We start from the raw sequence: 25,383 nt of genomic DNA on the forward strand, positions 1-25,383 counted from the left end.
ATATTCATTTTTACCTTAATCTTTAAATTGTAAAAGGTGAAATTTCACATATATAAATTTATATTTATAACTTAGTATTTATATAACATTACACACAGACACACAGACACACACACCGAAATCACTAAACACCCTCTTTTAAGTTTAATCATTGCAATCATCAACCACACACCCAACACCATTCTGACGAAATATTGATTAATACATACATACTTTAAACATAACCAAATTGTATAAAATAACAATAGTATTTAGATAGATAAATAAATATTTTAGAGATAATAAAATAAAGCAGATTCAACAAATAATTTGTTGTTGTTGTTGTTGTTCTTGTTCTCATTGAAAAAACAACTAAAACATAAAAATAAACAACAAAATGTTTTCAACGATATCAGCTAAAAGGTTATTTAAACTACAGATCTCCAATGGCAATATTGCATTCTTCTCATTGTTTATGTGGTTCGTTCTCAATATCAGTACACTGATACTGAATAAATATATATTTGCCAGCCTACAGTTTATGTATCCGGTTTCGCTGACTGCCGTTCACATGCTGGTGTGCTGCATCGGCTCGGTCATTGCACTGCACTGGTTCGAAATAGTGCCGCGCGTACACATTCCGCTGGAGCAACAGCTGCGGTCTATCGCGCCACTGGCGATTCTCTTTGCTTCGAACATCGTGCTTGGCAATGTCAGTCTGCGCTGGGTTCCCGTGAGTTTCATGCAAACGGTAAAGTCGTCGGTGCCGCTCTTCACCGTGATAACACAGACGATCTTTATGCGCAAGCGATTCTCGCAATCGACGTACCTCTCGATGCTGCCTATTGTTGGCGGCGTCTGTTTGGCGTCGTTCTCCGAGGTGAACTACAACCACACCGGATTCTACGCGTCACTCTTGTCTAGTGTGATCTCTGCGATTTTCGCGGTGGTATCCGGTCAGTTGTTGACTCAACAGCTGAATCCCATCAATTTGCTCTACTATATGGCGCCTTACTCGCTGGTGATGTTGACACCGGTGGCGCTCTACTACGAGGTGCCGGCGATGCGCGCCGAGTGGCAGCACTACGGAGAGACCGAACCGCTTGTCATCCTGCTGGTGAGCGGTGCCATTGCTTTTCTCCTGAACATCTCAACTTTTCTCGTTATTAAATACACTTCACCGCTGACCTACACTGTCTCGGGTAACCTTAAAGTGATCCTCTCGATCACGATATCGATCATCATCTTTAGAAATCAAGTAAACTTTTTAAATGCATTGGGATGTGGTGTTGCCGTATTAGGTGTTATATGGTACAGTCAAATAAGATATGAAGCATCTAAGCAATCTTCATCTTCATCTTCAACATCATCATCATCAAATACAAACATAAATAACAACAACAACAACAACATAAACAGCATCAACCATATACATACAACAAATTTAACAACGAATTTAACAACGATAACAATTTTAAACAACGATAATATAAATAGTGATAATGATAGTTTATCTATAAATAATCATATACCAACGATCGACGAAATTAAAACAAAATAAAACTATTTTTTGTAAATAATTGTATCTTATTATCTTGAGAATATAACATTTATATAACTTATCAAGATAATAAACTGATCTTTATATTCTCATATTTGTTGATATTTATAAATCACTTTTTTTTTATACCTATTTATTTAATACAGTAGTTATTTCGGAAAATTCAACAATAGTTAAAGTTTTTGCATTTTCAAATTAATTGTTGATTTTATTTATTAATTAAAATCAAGGTTTTTATTAATAAAATTAGTAAAACATATATATATATTTGTATATAACAAAACAAAAAATGAGTAGTAAAGATAGTTTAACAGGAAAGAGATCACATAATGATGATGAACACGTTGATGGCGGCGGTGGTAGTGTTGCAGAGGATGAAGATGTTGTTGAAAAGTGGATACCTCTCAAAGAAAGAAAGATGAGAAAGTTAAAGATGATAAACAATACTATTGCTGCGAAAAGAGAGAAAGAAGAAGAAGAACAAGAGGAAGATATAGATGAAAGAGATAGCAATAGTAATAATAGTAAGGATAATGTACAGCATATACAACAACAACAACAACAACAAGAGCAGCAACAACAACAACAACCACAAAAGAGTTTAATAGATCAAAAATTAGAGATGATGAAAAATCAAGGAAATCAAGTGCAATCCGATGATCCGAGACAACTGGAAGCACAGCGGCTGAAGAAGGAGGAAGAAGAGATTCTAAAGTCGTTGCAAGCTACGCTGGTGCCTTTGGTGTCGGTGAAAGATCGTGCAAAGGATATCGTCTACAAAGATAGTATAAAGACGAGTTGGAAAGCACCCACCTACATTCGAAACAGAAGCGATCAAGAGAATCAAAAGATTCGTCAGGATCTTCATATTTTGGTGAGTGGCGAAGACGTTCCACCACCGATCACCTCGTTCCGCGAGATGAAACTACCGCACGCCATTATCGATTGCCTAAAGAAAAAGGGCATAAAGAAACCGACACCCATTCAGATTCAAGGTATTCCCGTGATTTTGTCGGGTCGAGACATGATTGGAATTGCATTCACCGGAAGTGGAAAGACACTGGTGTTCACACTGCCGATGGTGCTGTTTGCGATGGAGATGGAGCTGAAGCTGCCGTTGATCTCTGGCGAGGGTCCGTTCGGCTTGATCATCTGCCCGTCGAGAGAACTGGCGCGTCAGACCTACGACGGTGTCGTGGAGATGGCTGGCGCGCTCAGCAAAGCCGGCGGCTATCCGCCACTGCGGACACTGCTCTGCATGGGTGGAATCGACTTTCGTGAGCAGGAGCCCGAGTTGCGCAAGGGTGTGCACATGATTGTCGCGACGCCAGGCCGTCTGCTGGACATGCTCAACAAGAAGAAGATCAACCTGATCAGCTGCAAGTACTTGGGACTGGACGAAGCCGATCGTCTCATCGATCTCGGATTCGAAGAGGAGATTCGTGGTGTCATGGACAACTTTACTGCGCAGCGACAAACACTGTTGTTCTCTGCGACGATGCCAAAGAAGATTCAGAACTTTGCGCGGTCTGCTCTGGTGCGACCGGTCGAGGTCAACGTCGGAAGAGCCGGTGCCGCCAATCTCGATGTCATCCAGGAGGTAGAGTACGTCAAGCAGGAAGCCAAGATCGTCTATCTGCTGGAGTGTCTACAAAAGACACCGCCACCCGTTTTGATTTTCTGTGAGAATAAAAAGGATGTCGACGACATCTATGAGTATCTTTTGTTGAAACAGGTGGAGGCGGTGTCGCTCCACGGTGACAAGACACAGGAGGAGCGTGACATTGCCATAAAGATGTTCAAGGAGGGCAAGAAGGATGTGTTGATCGCCACCGATGTTGCGTCGAAGGGTCTCGACTTTCCGGACATCCAACACGTCATCAACTTTGACATGCCAAAGGAGATTGAGAATTACATTCATCGTATTGGACGTACCGGTCGTTGCGGTAAGACCGGTGTCGCCACCACCTTTATCAACAAGAATCAAACGGAATCGGTTCTACTCGATCTCAAGTACCTATTGATCGAATCCAAACAAAAGGTTCCACAAGTTTTGCTGGAGATCCAAGACGACAACAACATGGTATCGAGCGACAACCCATTGGACGAGTGCGACTATTGCGGAGGAAGAGGTCATCGTATTGGCAACTGTACAAAACTCAAAAATCAAACAAAACAGACTGCACCCAAAAAAGATTTCATGGGTGGTGGTTATTAATAAAATATATAATCTCAAAAAAAAAAAAAAATAACTATTTAAATTATTATTATTTACTAAAGCAACAAAAAAATTATTTGTTTTAAGTAAAAAATAATTTTGGTAAAATGATGTTGTTTTTTTTTTTTTTTTTTTTTGTATTTTAAAGAAATTTCTTAAAAGATGTGTCGAAGAATACAAATGATTTTCTATTTTTGGTCACCATTTTAATGATGATTCAGTATTGCAAAAACTTTGTTGGGGTTTTTTTTATTAAAAATTTCTCATTTTTTTAAAAAAATGAAATTACACATTTTCTATATTGTATTACAGGTTTCATTTTTCTCTAACAGCACCAACAACACATAATCATACACATATATACAAATTATTATTATTTAAATTAATTCTTTCGTTTTTTTGTTTTTTTTTTTTTCAAAAAGTAAAAAAAAGTAGTAGTCATCAAATTCATTAATACATTCATTCTCTTTTCACTCTCTTTATAATTATATTTAGTATAATTATAACTTTTCAATTTATAATTTAGTTATATAAATCTATCATTTTTAATTTAAATCAATCCTTTTTCTCTTTTTTTTTTTTGTTTTTTAGATTTAAAAAAAAATCTCTCTTTTTCTTGAATTTATTTTTTTGAATTGGACTTTTCGCAAAAAAAAGTAGTTGCAAATCAAAAAAAATAGATAGAACAATCAGTCAGTCAGCCAAGTCAGTTAGTTAGTAATAATAATAATAAATTTATTATTTTTCTTAAAAGCAAAAATAAACATTTTACATTTTATTCAAGTTTAATTTTTTGATTTACTAGTATGTATAATCTGCTATACGATGAGAATGATACCAAGAGAACACATACAAGAAGACTCAAAAAGACATCAGCAACAACAGTTTGAAGCATACCAAGAAGAATTCCCATCTCTAGAGGAAAGCTCACAGAGAAATTCAAAATCAAAAATGAAAAAAAGTGGTTCCACCAACAGTTTAAATGGTTCCACCTCACCAAATCAAAGTAACAACAACAACAATAACAACAACAACAATAATAACAATTATAATAATAGTAGTAATATAAGCAAAATATCAAGTTATATTGATATTTCAGATGATAATACGGATAGTTGGAGAAAGAGAGATCTACTGTATTATTGTTTTATTCAACGTCACCACGAAGTCCACCATATCGCCGAGTTTGTCGAGCAGATTGCCACCGTTTACAAAGTACCTTTGAACCACCTACTCGATCTCGGCTGTGGAATCGGTCGTATGTTCTCAGAGTGGGAAGCCTCCAAGTGGAACTATATCGACGCCTTCGAGCCAGACAAAGACTACTACTCGTTCTCTCTGGAGCACGCCAGTCACACTTGCGACAAAGTCTCGGTCTATCACGGTGGATTCCTCGACTTGAACGTGTTGAATAAATACAACATGGTGGCGTGTGTTCACGGACCATTCCAATATCTCACCAAGCTGGAAGACCGTCTCGTTGCCCTCAGAAACATCTACCAGTCACTGGCGCCAGGCGGTGTCGTCATGTTGGACGTCTCCAACTTTTTGAGTGGTCTCACTCATTTCCGTTCGCATTGCGAACAAAAGATGCTGGTGAACGGTGTACCGGTAAAGCGTATCTCAAACTCCCAGGTTGACCTACACAATGCCATCTGGAGTCACGAAGACATCTTTTTCTCGGTGGACGGTGGTGAGAGTGATGATCTTGGCAATGGATATGGCGATGGCAGCTATGTCGTTGAGACACATCGGTTCTCCATCTTTACATTGTCGGAACTCCAACTGCTACTTCTCTCCTCTGGTTTCATCAATATCCACTCGGCATCCAAGTACTGTATACAATCACTGCGCAATAATAGTGGTTCAAATGATGGTCCAAGAATTATAGTCACCGGACAAAAGCCAAGACAATAAGAGTCGAGTATATCGTCTCTCCATTCTCTCTCACTTTTTTTTTTTCAACTTACCAACCAATCTTATATTTTACTACACAAAAACAAAACCTTTTTTTCCATGTTGTTATGTTGTTATTCATATTTTCCCCCTTATTCGTTTGTTTGTTTAATTACAAAGATCAAACATACCCTCTCCTTTTTCCAAAGAAACTAGTTTTAAATAATAATTATAATAAGAATTCTTTATGTATTTTTAAAATAAATAAAATAAAATAAACAAAAAAAAATAGTTGTCCATCAATTTTGGAAACTAACAAAAAAAGTAACAAACAAATAATAATAGCCCATTTCTGATATTTATTATTATAATAATCAAAATCAAAAATAACATCGTTGAAATTTGCAAAGAGACTCCCTGGAACCACACATCTGATCAGTTTCGGGGTTTTTCCATTCAAAGATTTATTTTTTTTTTGTTGTTTTTTGATATCAAAATTTGACTCACACAAAAGTTTCCTGACACAGCACCCCAACAAACAAAAAAGGTGCTGTGTCTCATTTAAAATGAGATAATTTGCTGTTACTATTATCTATGAGGTGGTTGCTGTTTGTGTAACGGATCATCATTCAACTTGGTGAAACTCTCATTAAACACCAAAAAAGAAAATAAAACACAATGAAATAAAATCATTCAGAAATTAAAAAGTTAATTTTAAAATGACTCGTCTAATTATAAGCAATGATTGATATTTGATTATTTATTTATCTTATATAATAAACATTGTTTAAAACAAACAATTTAAATTTAAATTAATCAATCAATTATTAGTATAGAAGAAATAGAATAATACAGTATAGCAATAGTAAATAATAGTAAAGAATAATTAAACTATTAATAAATATTTTTAAAAATAAATAAGATAAACGAATAAAAATTAAAAAACAAAAAAAACCCAAAAAAAGTAAATAATTGATGATCATTTTGTTTGTTCAAATTGAAGATATATTTAAAAAAGAAATTTCACCAAAAACAATAACAATAATACTGAATCAAATTCAATAATAATCATAATAATAATTATAACTATTGTAATGTCATCTATTAATTCATTAAATAAATCAAATAACAATAAGATGCTTTCTACAAAATAGATACTTAATCATATGATTCTTAAAATAATGATAGTAAATTAAATTAGTACATTTGCAATTATATTCTTTAAAACACCAAGAAAATCAAACATCTTTTCCCCAAAGGATTTATATAATTTATTTTATTTAAAGGCTATTAATAGATATAATTACTATATAAATTCAATCAATAAAATAAATGATTCTACGGTGATGTAACACACTAATTCTTTTTTATATATCTAAAATTTTTTGATTGACATGTGTGTGTTTAATTTATTCGTTTTATTTTTGTTTTTTTTTTGTTTTTATTATATAATATAATACAAGAGTGTGTTTAATTATTTTTCGCATTGTTATTATCAAATTGAATGGGTTTGGTAAAAGTTTTACCACTTCCTATTCCACTTCCACTTATTCTCCAAAACAAACACATTAATATCTCCATGGAAGTAGCTCCGCCCCTTTATCCAATCACTTTTCTACCATTGAATTGAACAACAGAAGAATGTGTTATTTTAGTTAAAAATGCCACAACCCCAACATTTACAATTACACTCTGAATACCACAACACTACCACCACCTATTATTGATTTAAATAGTCATAATAGTAAATAATATAGTAATAATAGAATATGTGAATGAGAACTACATTAGAATAGAATAGCAATAACATCATCAATAACAACATCATCGTCAATCAATCAATCAATAAACCCAACCATACATAAATCAATCAAATAAACTTCATTATAGTATAGCATATAACAAATTAATATTTGTTTAATTAAAATGTGGGAAAAGAAAGTGGTAGTGCTGATTTGGGTAATTATTAAATGTGTTTTAATATTTTAATTTATTATACAACATCTATCATCTTCTTCTTCTTTAATTCATCAATCAAATTCCATTCTCTTGATCAGCTTTACAACTTTATTTGATATAGGAATGTAGGCAGAGTGAGAAACAAATTGGAAATAACAATTAATAATAGTAGTAGTATTAGTCAAAATCAAACATATAATTATTTTAACAAAAAAATATAAAGAAAAAAAAAAAAAAAAAAAGTATAGATTGTAAAGACAGAATTAACATCAATAATTAATAATTTACAACAACAACAAAACAACAAAACACAATATTAATAATAATGTATGCAATTTATAATTATGTATTATTTTTTATTTGTTATATATGAAGATGTTTGTTAGATCAAGATTCGATATGGAGGTGAATGTAATAGTGGTGTGTTTGTTAGTGTTAAAAACATATGTGATTTGTTTTATTTGTTAAATTGTAATAGTATCATTTTTTACCAGAGTGAAAAATAAACACGAGATTTGAAGATGAAATATATGTTGTTGACAGTGTTCATATTTATAAAATATGGAATGTATTTTCACCAAGAACAACACATGTGGAGAAATAAAATAAGAATGTTGTTGTTGTTGTTGTTGTTGGTGAGTGGTGTGTTGTTGGCTTGGATTTCCTAAATATATATTAAGTATTGTTTGGATAGTCGATAAAACAATAATAACAACAATAGTTTATTGGTCTGTTGTATTCATTTTTTTTGTTTCAATTTGCTGCTGAACGATGCGATGCTTCAGATGCAGTTTTGTTTGTGTCCAAAAAATTAAATGGAACCCTATTAATCAAGATCATTAATTTATTCATTCCAAGTTCATCAGACAGAATCAAATCAAATCATAAACAAAAAAATAAAATAAATATATTAATAGCCTATTGAATAGTTATATTTTACTCAATAATAGTAATCATTATCATTTAGTTTTCCAACCGACACCATCATCAACAACAACAACAACAACAACAGCAATATTTATTTCTACAACAAAAAAGTAAACTATTCTAAATATTTTTTGTGATATATCTGTTAGTTCATTTAAATTGCTAAAAATCAAACATAAGATTTCTAATTTTCGATATTTCCAATTTATTACAATATTAGTAACAACAATAAATTCCGATAAACCATATCAACAACAGAATAAATTTAATTTTATATTAGTATAGTGTTTTGATTATATCAACATAGAATAGGTAGGTAAATTCAAATACATCAAATTCATGAAATAATTAAAATTTCACTTTTTATAAATCATAATTTTTCCAAATCTTCACATATTTGTGATAGTCAATCAAACAACAACAACTTAATAGTAATTCTCAAAAATATAAATATTCTTAACTCTATTAATATTTTACACAACAGTAGTTTTATATTTCGGTGATTTCAAATATATTTAGTATTCATCAGTCAGTCAAAATAATCATTCATAAACATTTATTTTCCTTATTTGATATTTTATTTTAATCGATTGGAGTTTTAGTTAGAAGATTAAAGTATCAAACTAAATAAAAATAATATTCATAAAGTTAGTAAAAAATATTCATCTATCTTTCATAAAATAAAATAATCATCATAGTAACCTCAAATGATTTTCATTCAAATAATCAATTGTTTCGTCCATTTCACTCCCACCCAATGATTTCATATCTAATAACAAATAGTCTCAGACCATTAGCACCAAATATTTTTCATTTCTGTTCGGATATCTTCAATCAACAAACAAACAAACACCATTTTCACATTTCAGTCGATTATTTCATTAGAAATAAAAATTGAAAAAGAGCCAAGAAAGAAACTCTTAAATGATTCAGTAAGGTATTACAGTGTGACTGTGAATCAAAAGTGTTGCAACACAGACAACAAAAAAATGTGAAAACTCAATAACACTTCAACTTTCCAAAAACAAAAACTCACTCTTTAAAGAATTGTCACTTGTTGTACCTGTTTTTTTTAATATGTCATTGCAATATTAACACACTCTCACAGATATTTAAACTCTTCTATTTTGTTTTATAAATTATTCGATATGATATTGCACACATTAACATCATCATCAAAACAAAAAACATCAAAGATAATATTAACATAACAACGAGTAAAACACCAAACACCATCAAACTTATATTTAAAATTCAAAGTTTTAATAATTTTTATAATAATTATTATGTGATGGGTGTGTTGTTTTTATTTTTGATGTGTTTGTGTGTTTGTGTGATTTTGTTGTTATTTTTTTTATTGATATACTATGCTTTTGTGGACCAAAAAAAGTTGGTTGTAAGATATAGAATGGTTTTGAAATGGAAGAGTTTTTTTAAATTTATTAAATATATAATATAATCAATTTAAACACACATAACAACCAACCACTATATATTTAGTTTGTTTTTGATGGTTGGATATTGTTGGTTAGTTTTCAATAACTAAAATATATTCTATTTATTCTGTTGTCAACAAGAATAGAATTGGTAACATCACTTCAAATCTAGATATACAAACTCCTAATTTATAAAACAATTTTATTTTTTATTAAAATATATTACATTTAATTTATTTTCCTCTACAGAGAGAGAATTATGAATGTAATTAATAAATATTGTGTAATGTAATGTAATCAATGATGATCCCACTTTTATCTTTATACTGCCTCTCCTCTGTTGTGTTTATTTGTGTGATGTGATGTGATAGTTAGTTGTTATTTAATTATTAATAATATACTGAATGAACAAATCATCGGTGACAATGCAATATATATTATGCTATTCACTACTTCTTCCAATTTGTTGTTATACACGCCAAGAGTGAGTGATAGTATTAACTACAGCATCTCTAACATCAATATAGTTATTAACATCAACATCATCAAAGAACAACCAAACCAAACCAAAAAAAAAAACAAACAAAACAAAAAAACTAAACAATTTTAAAATTATATGAATATTTTATCAGTAATAATAAAATCAAGAGTATAATCATACATACATAAAATAAAATTGAAAACCAAAGATAATAATACCCGCCGTTTCTCAATTTATAATCAAAAAGGTTTTCTGTTTTTGTTTTTTCCATTCATATTATAAAATCTCAATATTTATTCATTCTTTTTGTTTATTTATTTTATTTATTTTATTTTTATATTATATTTTGTAGTAGTACATATCTATATCATCCATCTACTTATTTTTTTAATTATCTACTTATTTATTTATTTTAACACAAACCAAACCAAACACACACAAATATTTTCAATCAATCGATTCCATCAAAATCTCACTAAACTAATCACACAATTAACAAAATTATACATTCATCCAATATTTCAGATATACAAAGATAGATTTTCATTTTATTTATTTAAAATAAATCAAAATTTGAGATATTAATTTTTTATCTTCTTATTTATATTTATATTTATATTTATTTATTCAAGAATAATAGGTCAATTCACTAAATTTAATTCCCAGTTCAATTCTGGACAAAAAAGTATAATTGCTTTTCAAAATCATTAATTTATATGTCAATTATTATTATAATATAACTATATATATATATATTATTTTTAAATATTAATAGATAAAAAATATATTTTATCTTTATTATTTTTATATATTTAACAAAAAATCAACAACAACAACAATATATAAACAGTAGGTTTGGAAATTAAAGTAATAAATGGCTAGTTTTATAAAGAAAATTAAAAATGATAAGAAAAATAAAAATCAACAACTAAATATTAATAATAATAATAATAATGTTGTTGGACGAGAAAATAGTTTAAATCCGATGCAAAATGCAAATCAATTGTCAGCAAGTCAAACTCTTGTTAGGAAACCAAGTAATACATTATCATCGCCAGTTCAATCATCTTCATCATTTTCATATTCATCATCACCGATTGCCAATAGTACAAACCTAAAGAAAAGTCTATCATACTCACCAAATTCAAATCAACCCGACGTTGTTTCACCAAAGAAAAATAAATTAAATAATATTAACAACAATAATAATAATAGTAGCAGTAATAATTCTAGTAATAACTGTTATATTCAAAATCATAATAATTTTAGTAATACATCACAAACAACTTCAACCACTACAACCACTACAACAACAACCAATACTTTCCAATCCAATAGACAGCTACATAAATCTGCTTATGAATTGGTTTCACCCAGCTCTAGATTACCGTCGTCAGCATCGATGTATTTCTCACCGAAACTTCAACCTTCACCACCGGATTCACCACCTCTCTCACCGACATCGTCGTCCGCCACCAACACACCGCCAGTCGCCACACTCTCCTCCAAGAAAAGTCTGATGTTTTTGGATTTCGGTGGAAGCAGGAAAAAGCAACAGCAGATCGAACAGCAATCACAACAACTCCGCGAAAACGTCGAGGAAATGGATAGACTACGTAGCGAAGTGGCATCGTTGAATCAAGCGGCCAACAACTACCTGAAGGATAAATTCAAGAGTGAAGAAGAAATACAGAATCTGCAGAAAAAGAACAGAGATCTCTCGAAAACCAATGAATATCTACTGAAGCTACTCAGTGAGTATCGCAATGACATCAACAATCTTCGTCACATAATCGAACATCCAACGGCTGTGCTCAGTGACTCGACCATCTCCATTCCGAGTCCGTCCATTCAAACGCCACCGGCTTCACCCGACGATCATCAACAACCGACATCACTGGCGCAACAAGCATTGGTCGAAGATGCTATTGCTTCCATCAACGATGCCATGACCTTCATATTCAGCAAACCGCCAACCGCCAACGCTTCTCCCTATCGTCGTTATCTTCGTGAAAAGAAAAAAAGTCTAATTTTCGAACAAAAAATATTACAACAACAAAAAGAAGAAAGAGAATCGAAACAACAACAAAAAGAACAACAACCAGAAATAACAAAAGATCAAGAAGTTCATGAAACAGAAGAAGAAGAAGAAAATGACGATGATAATTTTTGTAATAATTCACTTTTGAATGGATGTGAGACATCAAAACAACATTTGATTCCAACACCTCCAATTTGCACCTCTCCAGATGACATCTCGGATACAACCTCCACCACAACATCGACTTCCTCATCACCACTGGAATCCAGTCCAATTCTCAAACCGAAATCCTGTACATTTTTGCAACACTCTATTTCTCAGCCATCGTCGACCATCACCTCACCCCAAACACTCTCAATTTCCATCACATCGGTATCGTCGGTTAGCGATGCCAACTCCTCGATCGACATAACACCACCCTCAACCGCATCAAACACCGCCACCGCCAACACACCGACCACCCAATCGCAACACCACCAACTAGTGCCTCATCCACTAACGATCTCCTCATCGTCACCGGTCTCAACTTCACCGGCTCACTCCTCATCATCGCCAACCACCAGTGCATCACAAGCACTGAAACGATTCAACGAAGAACGTCCATACTCACCACTCAATCGCACCAAATCACTAATGACAGGAATCAGTTCTTCACAATCTCATCATCATCAACAACAACAACAACAGCAACAACAACAATTTTACAACTCAAGAATCCGTTTGAATGATATTACAAATAATCAAATCAACAGTAGTGGAACTAGTAGCTCGAGTAGCACTTCCTCTTGTTTCAGCGATGCAACCACTGTAAGCAACTTGATAGTTGCAGGTGGTAGCGGATCTAATTCATCGCCTTCTTCACCAGCCGAAGGTAGTCCAAGACCCCAACGTCTCAATTCCTCTTGTAAATACAACACACTCAGCAGTAACAAACAGATATTCAACTCCAATAAACCAAGAATTCCACTTAGTAGCAGCTGTATCACCAACAACAATAGCAACAGTAGCAAACAGTCCTCTATGGTCTCACCAATACAACCACTTTCAACCTCTGCCAGACCGGTCTTAAAATCACCTTCGATACCAAGCAGTCCACTGTTTGACTCTGCCAATGGAAGTTGCAACACTCAAAATAACAATAACAACACAATCAAACAACTCATCCATTTTTTTGAACCAAAACCATCTTTTAAACTTTAGAGAGTGATAATAAAATTAATTAAAAAAAACAAAATAATTAATAATAACAACTTTGAGAGTATACAAAGAAGTTCTCATAAATATTATTACACAAACTTAAACTTTTAATTTTATTTTCTATGATCTTTATTATTTTTATTTTTTTGAATAGTTAAAACTATTCATCCTCATTATATATATGTATTATAATCACTTTTCTTTTTTTGTAAAATTGAATTAAATCATTTATTTAGGTCTAGAGTTTATCTAATTCCTAAACTTTTATGTTTTTCGTTAATGTTATTTAAAATAAATTTTTTTGTACAAAAAAATTAAAAAAAATCAAAGAAAAAATATAATTAAATAATAAATAATTTAAGATCAATAGTCTCGTCTAGAAATTATATCTTTGCTCCATTAAATTAGGTGTTAGTTTAAAAAATAACCAATTCTCTTTAAAAAAATTTTAAATCTACAAAAAAATTTAATATTTTTTAAAAAATACAATTTTCCTCTTTTAGTAATAGTTAAATAACATTGTTTTTTCTTTTTTCTTTATTTTTAAGGAGTTCCTCATAATAAATATATTAGATTTGGAGTTATTGATTTCTTCTTCAAAACAAAGGACTGTTTTTTGGTTTTTTGCCAAATAAAGTAATTTTAGATTTACAGGTTTTAGGAAAAATTTTTGACTCGAAACTGAGAAAGTCAAATATTTAAAAGCAATTAAAACACTTTTGAACAAGCAAAGATAAAAAACTACCAAGATAAACAAATACATAAAAATGGAAGGAAAACACAGTGAAAAGATGCACGAGGATTTCGAGAAAACAAGAGAAGAAGTCCATGAAGGTGCAGATGAATTCGAAGAAGGAATGCATAAGTTTGGAAGAGAAGTGCACAACGATGCAAGAGAACTGCACAGAGAATCAGATTATATAAATAAAAGAGTAGAAAACTGGGTTGATAATCTAGGTGAAAAGATTAAAAGTAAATATTTAATTTAACTAAAAACAACAACAATTTCCAAATATTAACTTTATGAATTATTATTTTTAGGTGCTTTTCACGATTCAGATGATACAAACTATTAAATAATAACATTGTATTCAAAAAAGAATATGTAAATAAATAAACTTGTAAATAAATAGATAAACATCAAGATTTCAAAGAGTGTTTTTTTTTTTTCAAAGTGGTTCGAAATTGACATGTGACTATTTTTAATCTTTTTCCAAATGCATAAACTTTAAGTCTCCAGAGTATTATTATAAATTAAGTTTTATTATTATTTCAATTGGTTTTGTTTTATATATAAAAAATTTTGAAAAGATTTAAATATTGACTGGAACTTTGGGTGTTTTTGATTTCAGAGGTGTTGTTTGTGTTTATTTCAATTCAGCCTCGTTCTTCTTGACCTTGTCACCCTTGCAGCAACAACATAAAACATTGGAAATCTTGTTGAGGAAACTGGAACGCATTTGCAACCATGAGATAAAGTATGCAGCAATACAAGCGACCAAAGCCAAAGCTTGCAATACACAGACGACCAACTCACCAGCAACCGATGGCTCCTTCAAATGTGAGAGACAGACACCGACCGAGACGATGTTGAGGACGGCCAACAAGTACTCCAACCACAAGTGGTAGTGATCAAAGTATGGCTTACGGATGGCGAGCAAAACAACGTACAACACGATGACAAGACAGATAATGATACATTGGGCGATTGGGACGGCCTTGGCTTGTCCTGACAATGGGTAGGATGGTTCGATGTTGAATGCCAAGATACCGATGATCATTGCCATGATGAAACGCTTGATGTATGAGAAGACGACGAAACGGTGGTCAGTCTTTGGCTTGAAGTTGACGTAGAGACAACCGAATTGTTGCTTGAAGGTTGGGTTGTGGAGACGTGACTCTGGAACCTTGAGGAGGAACCAAATGGCAATTGGGAAACCAATACCGTAGAGGGCAATCAAGATGGCACCTGGAACGATGGTCTTGGCGGCCAATGGCTTGGCGACAATCGAGAAGGCGGCGGCGGAGATGACACCAATGTAGGAGAATTGGAGGATACGGATGGTGCAGTGAATTAATCTGTTTCTGATGACTTCCTTCCAGTGAACCAAACTCTCAATGAAGTTGAGGATGATAAAGGCGAGCAACAATGGGACGATGAAAGCGGCGGCCAAGATAATGAACCAGAAGAGAATGTTGGCGAGATGGTAGGTAGAGGTGGTCTCGAGAATGTTGTTGTATTGAGCGTATGTCATGAGGGAACGGGCAGTGGTGACGGATGGGTCATACAAGTTACGGCTCTCAAAGATTGGGGTGGCAATTTGGTCACGGATCGATTGTGGGAATGGAATACCAAGATTGGTCCAGTCCAAATATTCGGTGAAGTTGAGGAAACGCGATGGGAAGACAACACCCATGTGTGAGATGAGTGAGACGTATTGGAATTGATCCATCAAGGTCCAGGCCTTGGCGGAACGTTGGTCACGCCACCAGAGGACGGAAGCCTCCTCGTGCGATGCCTTTGGATATGTACCGGTACGGAACTCGACTTCGTAGTTCTTGGCACGGTCGATATCGAGTGGGATGGTGGTGATCATGTCGACTAAGAAGAGGATGGAAATCAAAGCGATGAAGATGGCGGCAAGTACGACGACACCAATCTCGACGTCTTCGTCGTAGAACCATTCACGACAGAATCCTTCGACTGGACCGTATTGGTTACCGGTGAGACACTCTTCGGTGGATACACACCAACCACAGTAGGTGTGATCGATACAAACAGACTTGGTTTCGAGGGTGCTGCACTCTGGGGCTGGTGCGGATTGGTCACAGTATTGACCAGAGTATTCGGCGTAACAGGTACAGGTGGAGGCAGATGGGTTCGATGGGTTGAAGTTGCAAGTACCGTGGTTGGAACAGTTCTTCATGCAACCTTGGATGGAACAGTTGGCGACGGTCATGTAGTCAGAGTCGCAGACACAGAAACCGTTGGAACAGAAACCGTGACCACTGCACTCATTCAACTCACCCAAACACTTCTTGGTTCCACAGTCGGTACCGTTGTAGTTGATATCACATTGGCAGACACCCATTTGGCAGACACCTTGTCCGCTCGAAGCGAAACAGTCGTTTGGACAGTTGGATTCGTATTGGATTTGCAACATTCTGGTTGGAGTGAAAATCATCAATTCGTGAGTTTGTTTGTGGACGATGACACCGATGGCTTCGACTTCGATACCACCCTCTGAGAAGGAGAATGAAGCTGGATTACCACCGTCGTGACCAATACCCAAAACCGACAAGAAAGAAGAGTCGGCACCGACAACGAAAACTTGACCTTGAACATCGTCGTAGGCAGCAAAACTACAGGTGACCAATGAGTTGATTTGGTGACTGTCAACCTCAGTGAGTGGCTTGGCAGCAGTGGAGGTGTTGTAGTTGAAAACATCCAATGAGATTTGGCTAGAGTTTTGTGAGCAGAAATACAAATTGTGCAAATTTGGATCGACTACACCAACACTTCTTTGGATATTACCATTTGGAGTATGAGTTCCAATGACAGTGGTAGTATTTAAATTGACAACTGAAATCTTACCAGAGTCATCACCAACAAATAAGTAACCATTGACCAAATCCAAAGCACTATAATAGTTATAATTATTGTTATTTTTGAAAATATTAGAATCAAATTATGAGATTGATTGCGAATGATTTCTTATTATTAATAACTTACTATCCCCATGTTTGAGAAAGAGCTGGAATATCAATTGATTGTGGAGTATCAATGTCAATTGGACCATTACCAGTTACAACGTTGGATTTGTATTGGAAGTAGTATACCTTGTTGTTACCTGGGGACAAAGCGAAAATGAGTGGGTTTGGTTGACCTGGTTGTTGGTATGAGAATGAACCAATGGAAGACATTGGGTAGGAACCATTGTAACCGAAAAATACAGATTGAATATCAGTCAAATTGATAGCCAAAATGTAACTGGTGGTGATGGAGTACACAGTGTCTTGGACAGAGACCGAGGAGGATTGACCGATGGTGTCACCCTTTTGATTGACAAAAGTGCTGGTTGGATCGACTTTGCTTCCTGACTCTGCTGTGATGTTTGCTGAAAAAATGTTGGTGGTACGCTCGAATGAGAGTGCGTAACCGGCGTTGTTCTGGACAACAGTTGAATATTGTGTGGTGTCACTACCAATGCTAAAGTATTTGGTTTGGAAATGATTATCGATTTGACCAAGTACTGAGCATACTGACACCAACAGCACGATTGCTGTAAAAGTGAAAGTTCTCATGATTTTATTGTGATGAGTTTATCCAATTATTTGGTGGTAGTTGGAAAATTGGAAATTTATGTATACAAATTAATTTAATGGTAAAATAAATAAATAATATTAATTTTTACAATAAAATAAATAAATAATATATAATTGAAAATATTTTGTGTATATGTTTGAATATTTTATTATATAATTATTCAGATGTTGATTGATTGATTGATTGGCCAAGTAATTATACAATCGCAAAGTAGCCTATCGACGTTACAAACAAAACAAAAACAAACAAACAAAACAAACCAAGAAGAAAGAAACTGATTTGATTAATTATAAAATACAAAAAATAAAAATTAACTTTTTTTTCTTTGAATGTTTTTGGTGCGAAGCATTTAGTGATCAAAAATGCCATAAACACGTAAAATAAAAAATCTAAAAAAAATAAAATTTATTGATTCAAAAAAAAAAAAGATTTTAATATTTTATTTCAAGTGAAAATTTTCGAAAAATCTAGCATATTGGCAGGCTTAAGCACTCTGACTTGTGACATTTTCCTTTTTTTTTTTTTTTTTTAAAGTTTTGTTTTGTTTGGTTTGATTGTTTGTTTTAGTTTTTTTTTTTTTCATTCTAATTTGGAGGGAGCCATGGCTTGACTATTGATTTTATTTTCAAATAAACCCTATTGAATGATCGGTTGGCTCAAATTCTCCCCCAACAATAAAAAATAAAAACAACCACAAAACATTGAATAAAATGAATGATAATAATTCTAAAAACTAGACACTCAAAGCACATCCGTTAAACCGTAAAGATCACCAATCTCCTAAAAAGTAGCTAACCACTTACCTCACACACACTGTATTTTGGATCGTAGATAACAAAAAAAGAGTTTTTCAAAAAATTTGACCCACATTGATCAATGCTAAAACGCTTGCATTTTGATGTATTAGAAAAAAGTGTTTGGATCCCAGATAAATGAATCAATGTCTCTTTGAATTGCGATGGAACTAAAAAAGTATGATATTGGGTGCAGTTAATTTGTAGTGTAGCGCAGAAATAACATGATCATTAAATCAATCAAATTCTAACAAAACAATGTTATTTTTCTCCAAATAATCTTAGATTCAAAAAATAAACAAAAAGATATAAAAATAAATAAATATTAAAATGCAAATATTGAATATTAAAGGCAGAATAAATACTTTCATTGTTTCATTGTTTATTTCATCTCTTGATTAATAATACCCAATTGGTAGTTGATTGTTTCATTACAATTGCAGTTTTCTAAACTTGGGCATTCGACATTTGTAAACTATCATTTAATTTAATATTTAGTATTTACCAAATTAATTTTATTTCCGACCGTAGAATCCAATATACTTTAAAAGGTTTATAACTTTATTATAATTTATAGAATGGGAAAATTGTTGTAATATTATGATTATTAATATCTTTGACCCTCAACAATGTCCCATCCACAAAATAAAAAAAAACCTTGTGAATACCCATTCGATTGATCGTAATCCACACCAACGCCACATCATTTATTTGGGAACCAACTCAATACGAATAAACATTAAAATTATTTGAAATTTTAATCATTCATTTTAAAAAAAAAAAAAAGATTTTCAAAAAAAATCTGTTATTGTTTTTTTTTTTTTACATCCGATGTTAATCAGAAGGTAAAAAATCAAACTCCTAAAAAATTTTATCAATAAAATTTGAAATTTTTTGATCAAAAAAAAAAAACAATCATTTTTACCGTCATTGGACTTAATAATCATCATCATCAGCATCAAATAAATTCAATTAATAGGAACATAAATAAACATTCACTCAATAATGTGATTTTAATAAATAAATATTTAAATTAGAGATTTTTTTAATAATTAAATTAATTATGATAAATTAAAGTTTAATTATTTTATAACATTAGTAATAATAATAATAATATCTGATTTGATGATATTTGTTTAGATTAATTATCCAAATAATTTAATTTGTTTAATGCCTTAAAGATGTCCCTAATTTAACGTCATTTTGGGTTTTTAAAATTTACCATTCAAAAAAAAAAAAAAAAAAATTTTACAACAAAATTATAATGTTTTTTTTTAATTTAAAATTTGATATTAAAACAACAAATATGTGTGTGTTAGACAATGAATGAGTCGATCATCTTTAACTTTAACACACAATCTTAAAAAAACAAAAAAATAAAAAACAAAATATTAAGTCAATATACTACTTTTTTTTTTCCAATCTATTGCCAAACCAACCAAACTAAATTAAACTAATTCATTTATAATTCCATTGAACAATAAACCTTTTTAAATACAGATAACACCAACAATAACAATAACAATAGTAGTAATAATAATAATATATAAACTATAATATTACCATAGCATATAATAATAATAAAAAATAAATAGTAGTATCAAAATAAATAAAAGTCATACAATGGACATTTTTGATAATACAAGTAGATTATTAAGACAGGTAAGGATTATAAAATATGAATTACTTTCAACATGTTATATATCATTTCATTGTTTGTTTGTTTGTTTATTATTATAATAATTATTATAGTCGATTGATTTTGATAGTTTAAATTAAATCTTACTTTATAAATATATATTTATTTACTTTTTTAACTTTGTAAACATTTCTTTTATAATAATAATAATTATATATCACCAAAATATGTTTATTATTGAATATTCAAGTAGTACAAGTTATATTAAATATAATCTTTTAAATAAAATAAAAAGTAATAATAGTAGTAGTGTTGAAAATGATGGTGAAAGTGTTGGGGCTGGAAGTGGTGGTGGAGGAGATGTTAGTAATAGTAGTGGTGATTTAAGTTTTAGTAATAATAATAATAATAATAATACAGACTCTGATGATTCAAATAGAAATCGAAATCGAAATCAAATTCAAATCAATAAATCAGCAGGTATTAATCAATATCATCATTCTTTCTCGTTTTTACATAAACGGTACATGCCGGAATATCATAATAATCATTAGATTTCTATAGATAGTCTTAGTTCTTCATTGAGTCGGTTGCATTCCAGCCAGAATCTAGACGATGACCATAGCCACGACGACGATGACTTGCTAAGCGATGAGTATGTCATCGACTCCGATGCTATCAGACAGGATCTCCCAACATCTTCAGCACCTCTCTCTCCTCGTAGCACTTTTGGAACCGACACCAAGAGTGATATTCCAGTCCCAAGATTCATCATTTTCAATCAGGCTCTAAATCGCTCATCTTCCCCCACTTCCCCTATATTCCTTTCAGTACCATCAACTTTATCTTCCTCACCACCATCAACAACAATAACAATAACACCAACACCAACAACTATACCATTACCTCCACCACTATTAGATATACAACAACAAGAACAACAGCTACAACAACAACAACAACAATTACCAATTCAAGAAAAGATTATCAATAATAATAATAATAATAATTTAGATGATTTCGAATATACTTTGGAAGAGCGTTTAAGATTCAAAGAGTTATTGTATTTGGAATTGAATAGTATCGATTTGGCTGCAGGTGGAGAAAGTAATATTGCAGGACTATCAGCTAATAATACCAATGATAATAGCCGGAAACGACCTGAAATATATGGATTTTGTGAATGTACTCTGCTACACAATCATTTGAATATTGCGAATCTAATCATCACATCAGAGAATCTATGTTTTCTTCCCAAGCAATTAGCTCCCAAGGGCTATTTCCTCGAGAGTTATCTTCAGATGAAAGGCGATTTCTTCTGGAAGAAATATTGGTTCGTGTTGAGTCACGACTCTATCTCATGGTACAGAACATCGGAAGCCAAAGAAACATTCTATCCAAACGGAACCATTCCACTACGCAAAATTACATCTATCCAAAAACTACCGCGCGAAAATGCTTCGCGTCCATTCTGCTTTGAGATTGTCACCAACTCGCATATGTATTTGTTTCAAGCAGAGTCAGAGATTCAGTTGAATCATTGGTGTTCAGAAATCTCGAGAATTCAAAGAAATCTTACGGTTATATTGCCATTCTCTGATATTGTAACGATCGAGATGGAAAGCGATGCTGCTTTGTTCTTTGATGCAATCTACATGACCACCAAGCGTGGTGAAAAATACATTGTCACGCCATCCATCAACTCAATCGATATCTACAAACTAATGTTGAACGTCTGGCATCTCTCAACAAGCAAAATCAACGAGAAACGACCACTAAGTACATCAACAGCATTGCGACACATTGAATTCCAAAAGATATTTAGACTTACTCAAAGACCTAATATTATAAATGGTAAGAATAATTAATATATATTTAACAAATTTATAATATTAATTAACACATATTGCGAATTTTAGTGAAAACATGTTTACTCTTTAATGATGATATATCGTTGGAGGGTAATATTTATTTGACAGTGGATGGACTATATTTCAATTCCGATGACAGTCATGATGATGCGGTGGTTTTGATAATTCCGATATTGGATATCATTTCGATTTGTATTGATACAAAGTCTGACTCGCCAGAGGCAATCAAAGTGGTTACAGAGGACTATGAGGTTTTCAACTTTGATTTGATTGAAGAGTATGACGATTTCTTTGATCAGATAGTAGAGGCATTCACCAAAACCAAGCCTACATTGGCATACAGCAAACTCGACAACATACCTCTCTCAACTGATAAACCACTGAAAAAAGATAGTTCAAGATGGAGAACACTCAAATCTTTCCTACCAACCATTCCTCTTCCAAAATCAATACCAATTTCCATTCCAATTGGAATGTTTAAATCTAAATCAAGCGCACAATTGACATCACCCAACAACAACAATAATAATAATAATACAACAAATGTAAATAGTTTAGCAAAGATTAGTAGTAGTAATAGTACAAGTAGTAGTAATCTATCTTCTAGTCCTGTAAATAGCAATTCACTCAGTAGTAGCTCTGGTATTGCAGCGAATCAAGAGCATGACAAAACTATATTTATTCAAAAGAATCTTCAACCCAATATGATATCAATGCTTCACAAAGACTTTCCGGCGCTGCCGATGAACGAACCGATCATTTCACATCAAACATGTACACTTTTTTATTATTCAACCGATACATTCATTGAAGGTCAAATATTTATCACGAAATCATATATTGCCTTTTCACCAACAAACAGCAACAACAAAGAAGAACAATCCAACAATATGAAAGCTCTAATTCCCTTTGAAGACGTGATCGGTATAAAGAAAGAGAGATCGGTCGTCTTTTTCAAGCCTTGTATCAAAGTGATCACCAGTGATCATAAATGGATATTTGGATCGATTACCAATTTCTACAGTCTTTTCAAGTTGCTTTTGGACATCTGGCACACCTCTACGGCACAGCATGAACAGGGCATTTTCACACCTTTGGAGTCCGTTAGAATTAGAGAGAATCTAGGACTGCCAAACGACGAACCTCTCATAACCTGGTTCAATTGTACAAACTTTAGGGGTGCCCAACTGAAGTATGGAATTCTCTATCTCACCAAACATTTCATTTGTTTCCGATCCAAGTTTGGTATTAAGCGACGAATCATTGTCATACCATTCTCCTCGGTTACAGACATCCAAAGACACACAGTCCTGCTTCCCAACGGTTTGAAAATCACTACCAATCAACAGGACATTGAGTTTGCTTCATTCTTGAAACGTGGTCAAGTCTATGATAAGCTTATGAAACTGTGGAGACAAAATCAAGCATCGGAAACGCCTACACTCTACAAGAGCAATGGAATGCCAAAGCTCGATCTCATGAGCATATCATCTCCACAGATTGCCTCTGCAACTGGATCACCTGTCATTCTCTCACCGATCCCAGCAAAGCTATTGAAAGTAACCATCCTAACTATTGGATCGCGTGGAGATATTCAACCATTTCTTGCACTGGCGATTGCACTCAAGAATTTTGGACACTCTGTAACGCTGGCATCGCACGAACTCTACAGGAATATGATTGAAAACGATTTCGGTTTGAAGTTTGCACCCCTAAGTGGAGATCCCAAGGAATTGATGGATCTCTGTGTTAGAAACGGAATTTTTACACCGAAATTCATTAGAGAAGCGTTGTCAAAGTTTAGACAGTTTATTGACGATCTACTTCAAAGTTGTTGGTTGGCAGCACAGGGTGCAGAAGCTCTGATTGCCACACCTGGATGTTTCGCTGGTCCTCACATTGCAGAGGCACTACAGATACCGTTTTTCCACTCATTTACCATGCCTTTTACTCGTACTAGAATGTATCCCAATCCATTTGCACCGTTTGCATCGACTCAGATGGGTGGTGTATTCAATTTGGCAACTCATATTATGATGGAGAAGATCTTGTGGCAACCGGTAAGTGGTCAGATCAATGCTTGGCGATCAGAGACTCTGAAGCTACCAGTTTGGAGCTCGTCTGTTTCAATCAACGAAACCTACAGACTTCCATATCTCTATTGCTTCAGTAAACACTTGGTTCCAAAGCCACCCGATTGGGGTGATGAAATCTGTTTGACTGGTCACTGGTTCCTTCCAGAGACAAATGACCATCCGGCGCCTGACTCGCTGATTGAGTTCTTAAATAAGGGTAGTCCACCTATCTACATTGGATTTGGTTCAATTGTTATTGAGGATCCAAATTCTCTATCGGAGCTGATCGTAGAAGCAATGAAGTTGACCAAGAGAAGAGCTATAATTTCTCAGGGTTGGGGTGGATTAAAGTTGAGTGGTGAAGCAAATCCCGATATCTACCTTCAGGAACAACCGATTTCGCATTCCTGGCTGTTTGAAAGAGTTTCTATGGTGATTCATCATGGTGGTGCCGGTACAACTTCGCAAGGTATATTGAGTGGTAAGCCAACTATTATCGTTCCGTTCTTTGGAGACCAGTTCTTCTGGGGAGAGCGAGTCAAAGAGTTGGGTATCGGAAAAACATTGTCCAGTAAAACGCTCTCTGCCAAATCGTTGTCCTCTGCAATTCTCTCGTTGATCGATGATCCCGATGTCGACACCAAAGTCAAGTTGATGTCAAAGAAATTCCAAGACGAGAATGGAGTGAAGAATGCACTCGATAACTTCCACCGATACCTCCCGGTTGCTCATATCCCACCACTGAAACAACCATACGGTTCAGTTACCAGTTGCACCAATTGCAAACAAACGTTTGGCTTACTCAATCAGATGGTGCCACTCTTACAAACGAGATTCAATTGTAACCACTGTGGAAAGGTATTCTGTGAGAAATGTACAGCCTCAAAAATCGCAATTCCCAAATTCAGAATTAGTAACCAAGTAAGAGTTTGTGATAGTTGTTACTCAACAATTCAAAATGATCAACAAATTAAAGAATAAA

At 33.3% G+C, this 25,383-nt stretch overlaps 7 protein-coding genes across 7 annotated transcripts; 6 read left to right on the forward strand and 1 right to left on the reverse strand.

The window, feature by feature from the left end:
• Window positions 1-376: 376 nt before the first annotated feature.
• Window positions 377-1,739, forward strand: PPL_05457 (uncharacterized protein; the record flags this gene model as incomplete). The annotated part of the gene is made up of 5 exons (XM_020576338.1): window positions 377-450; window positions 603-691; window positions 956-1,096; window positions 1,239-1,487; window positions 1,687-1,739. The coding sequence occupies 5 exons, from the start codon at window positions 377-379 to the stop codon at window positions 1,737-1,739; spliced, it is 606 nt and encodes a 201-aa protein (XP_020433587.1).
• A 90-nt stretch (window positions 1,740-1,829) lies between these two features.
• ddx41 (DEAD/DEAH box helicase) lies at window positions 1,830-5,675 on the forward strand (the record flags this gene model as incomplete). The annotated part of the gene is made up of 2 exons (XM_020576339.1): window positions 1,830-3,486; window positions 4,564-5,675. 2 exons carry the CDS (start codon window positions 1,830-1,832, stop codon window positions 5,673-5,675), a joined length of 2,769 nt encoding a protein of 922 aa, XP_020433588.1.
• Window positions 5,676-7,938: 2,263 nt separating this feature from the next.
• PPL_05459 (uncharacterized protein) lies at window positions 7,939-9,438 on the forward strand (the record flags this gene model as incomplete). Its single annotated transcript, XM_020576340.1, has 4 exons — window positions 7,939-7,959; window positions 7,989-8,035; window positions 8,531-8,650; window positions 9,324-9,438. The coding sequence occupies 4 exons, from the start codon at window positions 7,939-7,941 to the stop codon at window positions 9,436-9,438; spliced, it is 303 nt and encodes a 100-aa protein (XP_020433589.1).
• A 1,893-nt stretch (window positions 9,439-11,331) lies between these two features.
• Window positions 11,332-13,698, forward strand: PPL_05460 (uncharacterized protein; the record flags this gene model as incomplete). Its single annotated transcript, XM_020576341.1, has 1 exon — window positions 11,332-13,698. The coding sequence occupies one exon, from the start codon at window positions 11,332-11,334 to the stop codon at window positions 13,696-13,698; it is 2,367 nt and encodes a 788-aa protein (XP_020433590.1).
• Window positions 13,699-14,462: 764 nt separating this feature from the next.
• On the forward strand, window positions 14,463-14,771 carry PPL_05461 (uncharacterized protein; the record flags this gene model as incomplete). The annotated part of the gene is made up of 2 exons (XM_020576342.1): window positions 14,463-14,667; window positions 14,737-14,771. The coding sequence occupies 2 exons, from the start codon at window positions 14,463-14,465 to the stop codon at window positions 14,769-14,771; spliced, it is 240 nt and encodes a 79-aa protein (XP_020433591.1).
• A 291-nt stretch (window positions 14,772-15,062) lies between these two features.
• sadA (substrate adhesion molecule) lies at window positions 15,063-18,000 on the reverse strand (the record flags this gene model as incomplete). The annotated part of the gene is made up of 2 exons (XM_020576343.1): window positions 15,063-17,337; window positions 17,429-18,000. 2 exons carry the CDS (start codon window positions 17,998-18,000, stop codon window positions 15,063-15,065), a joined length of 2,847 nt encoding a protein of 948 aa, XP_020433592.1.
• A 2,682-nt stretch (window positions 18,001-20,682) lies between these two features.
• On the forward strand, window positions 20,683-25,382 carry ugt52 (sterol glucosyltransferase; the record flags this gene model as incomplete). Its single annotated transcript, XM_020576344.1, has 3 exons — window positions 20,683-20,935; window positions 21,020-22,309; window positions 22,375-25,382. The coding sequence occupies 3 exons, from the start codon at window positions 20,683-20,685 to the stop codon at window positions 25,380-25,382; spliced, it is 4,551 nt and encodes a 1,516-aa protein (XP_020433593.1).
• Window position 25,383: the final 1 nt, after the last annotated feature.

This window comes from Heterostelium album, assembly GCF_000004825.1.
Source record: "Heterostelium album PN500 unplaced genomic scaffold PPL_contig12, whole genome shotgun sequence".
Taxonomy (NCBI): Eukaryota; Evosea; class Eumycetozoa; order Acytosteliales; family Acytosteliaceae; genus Heterostelium; species Heterostelium album.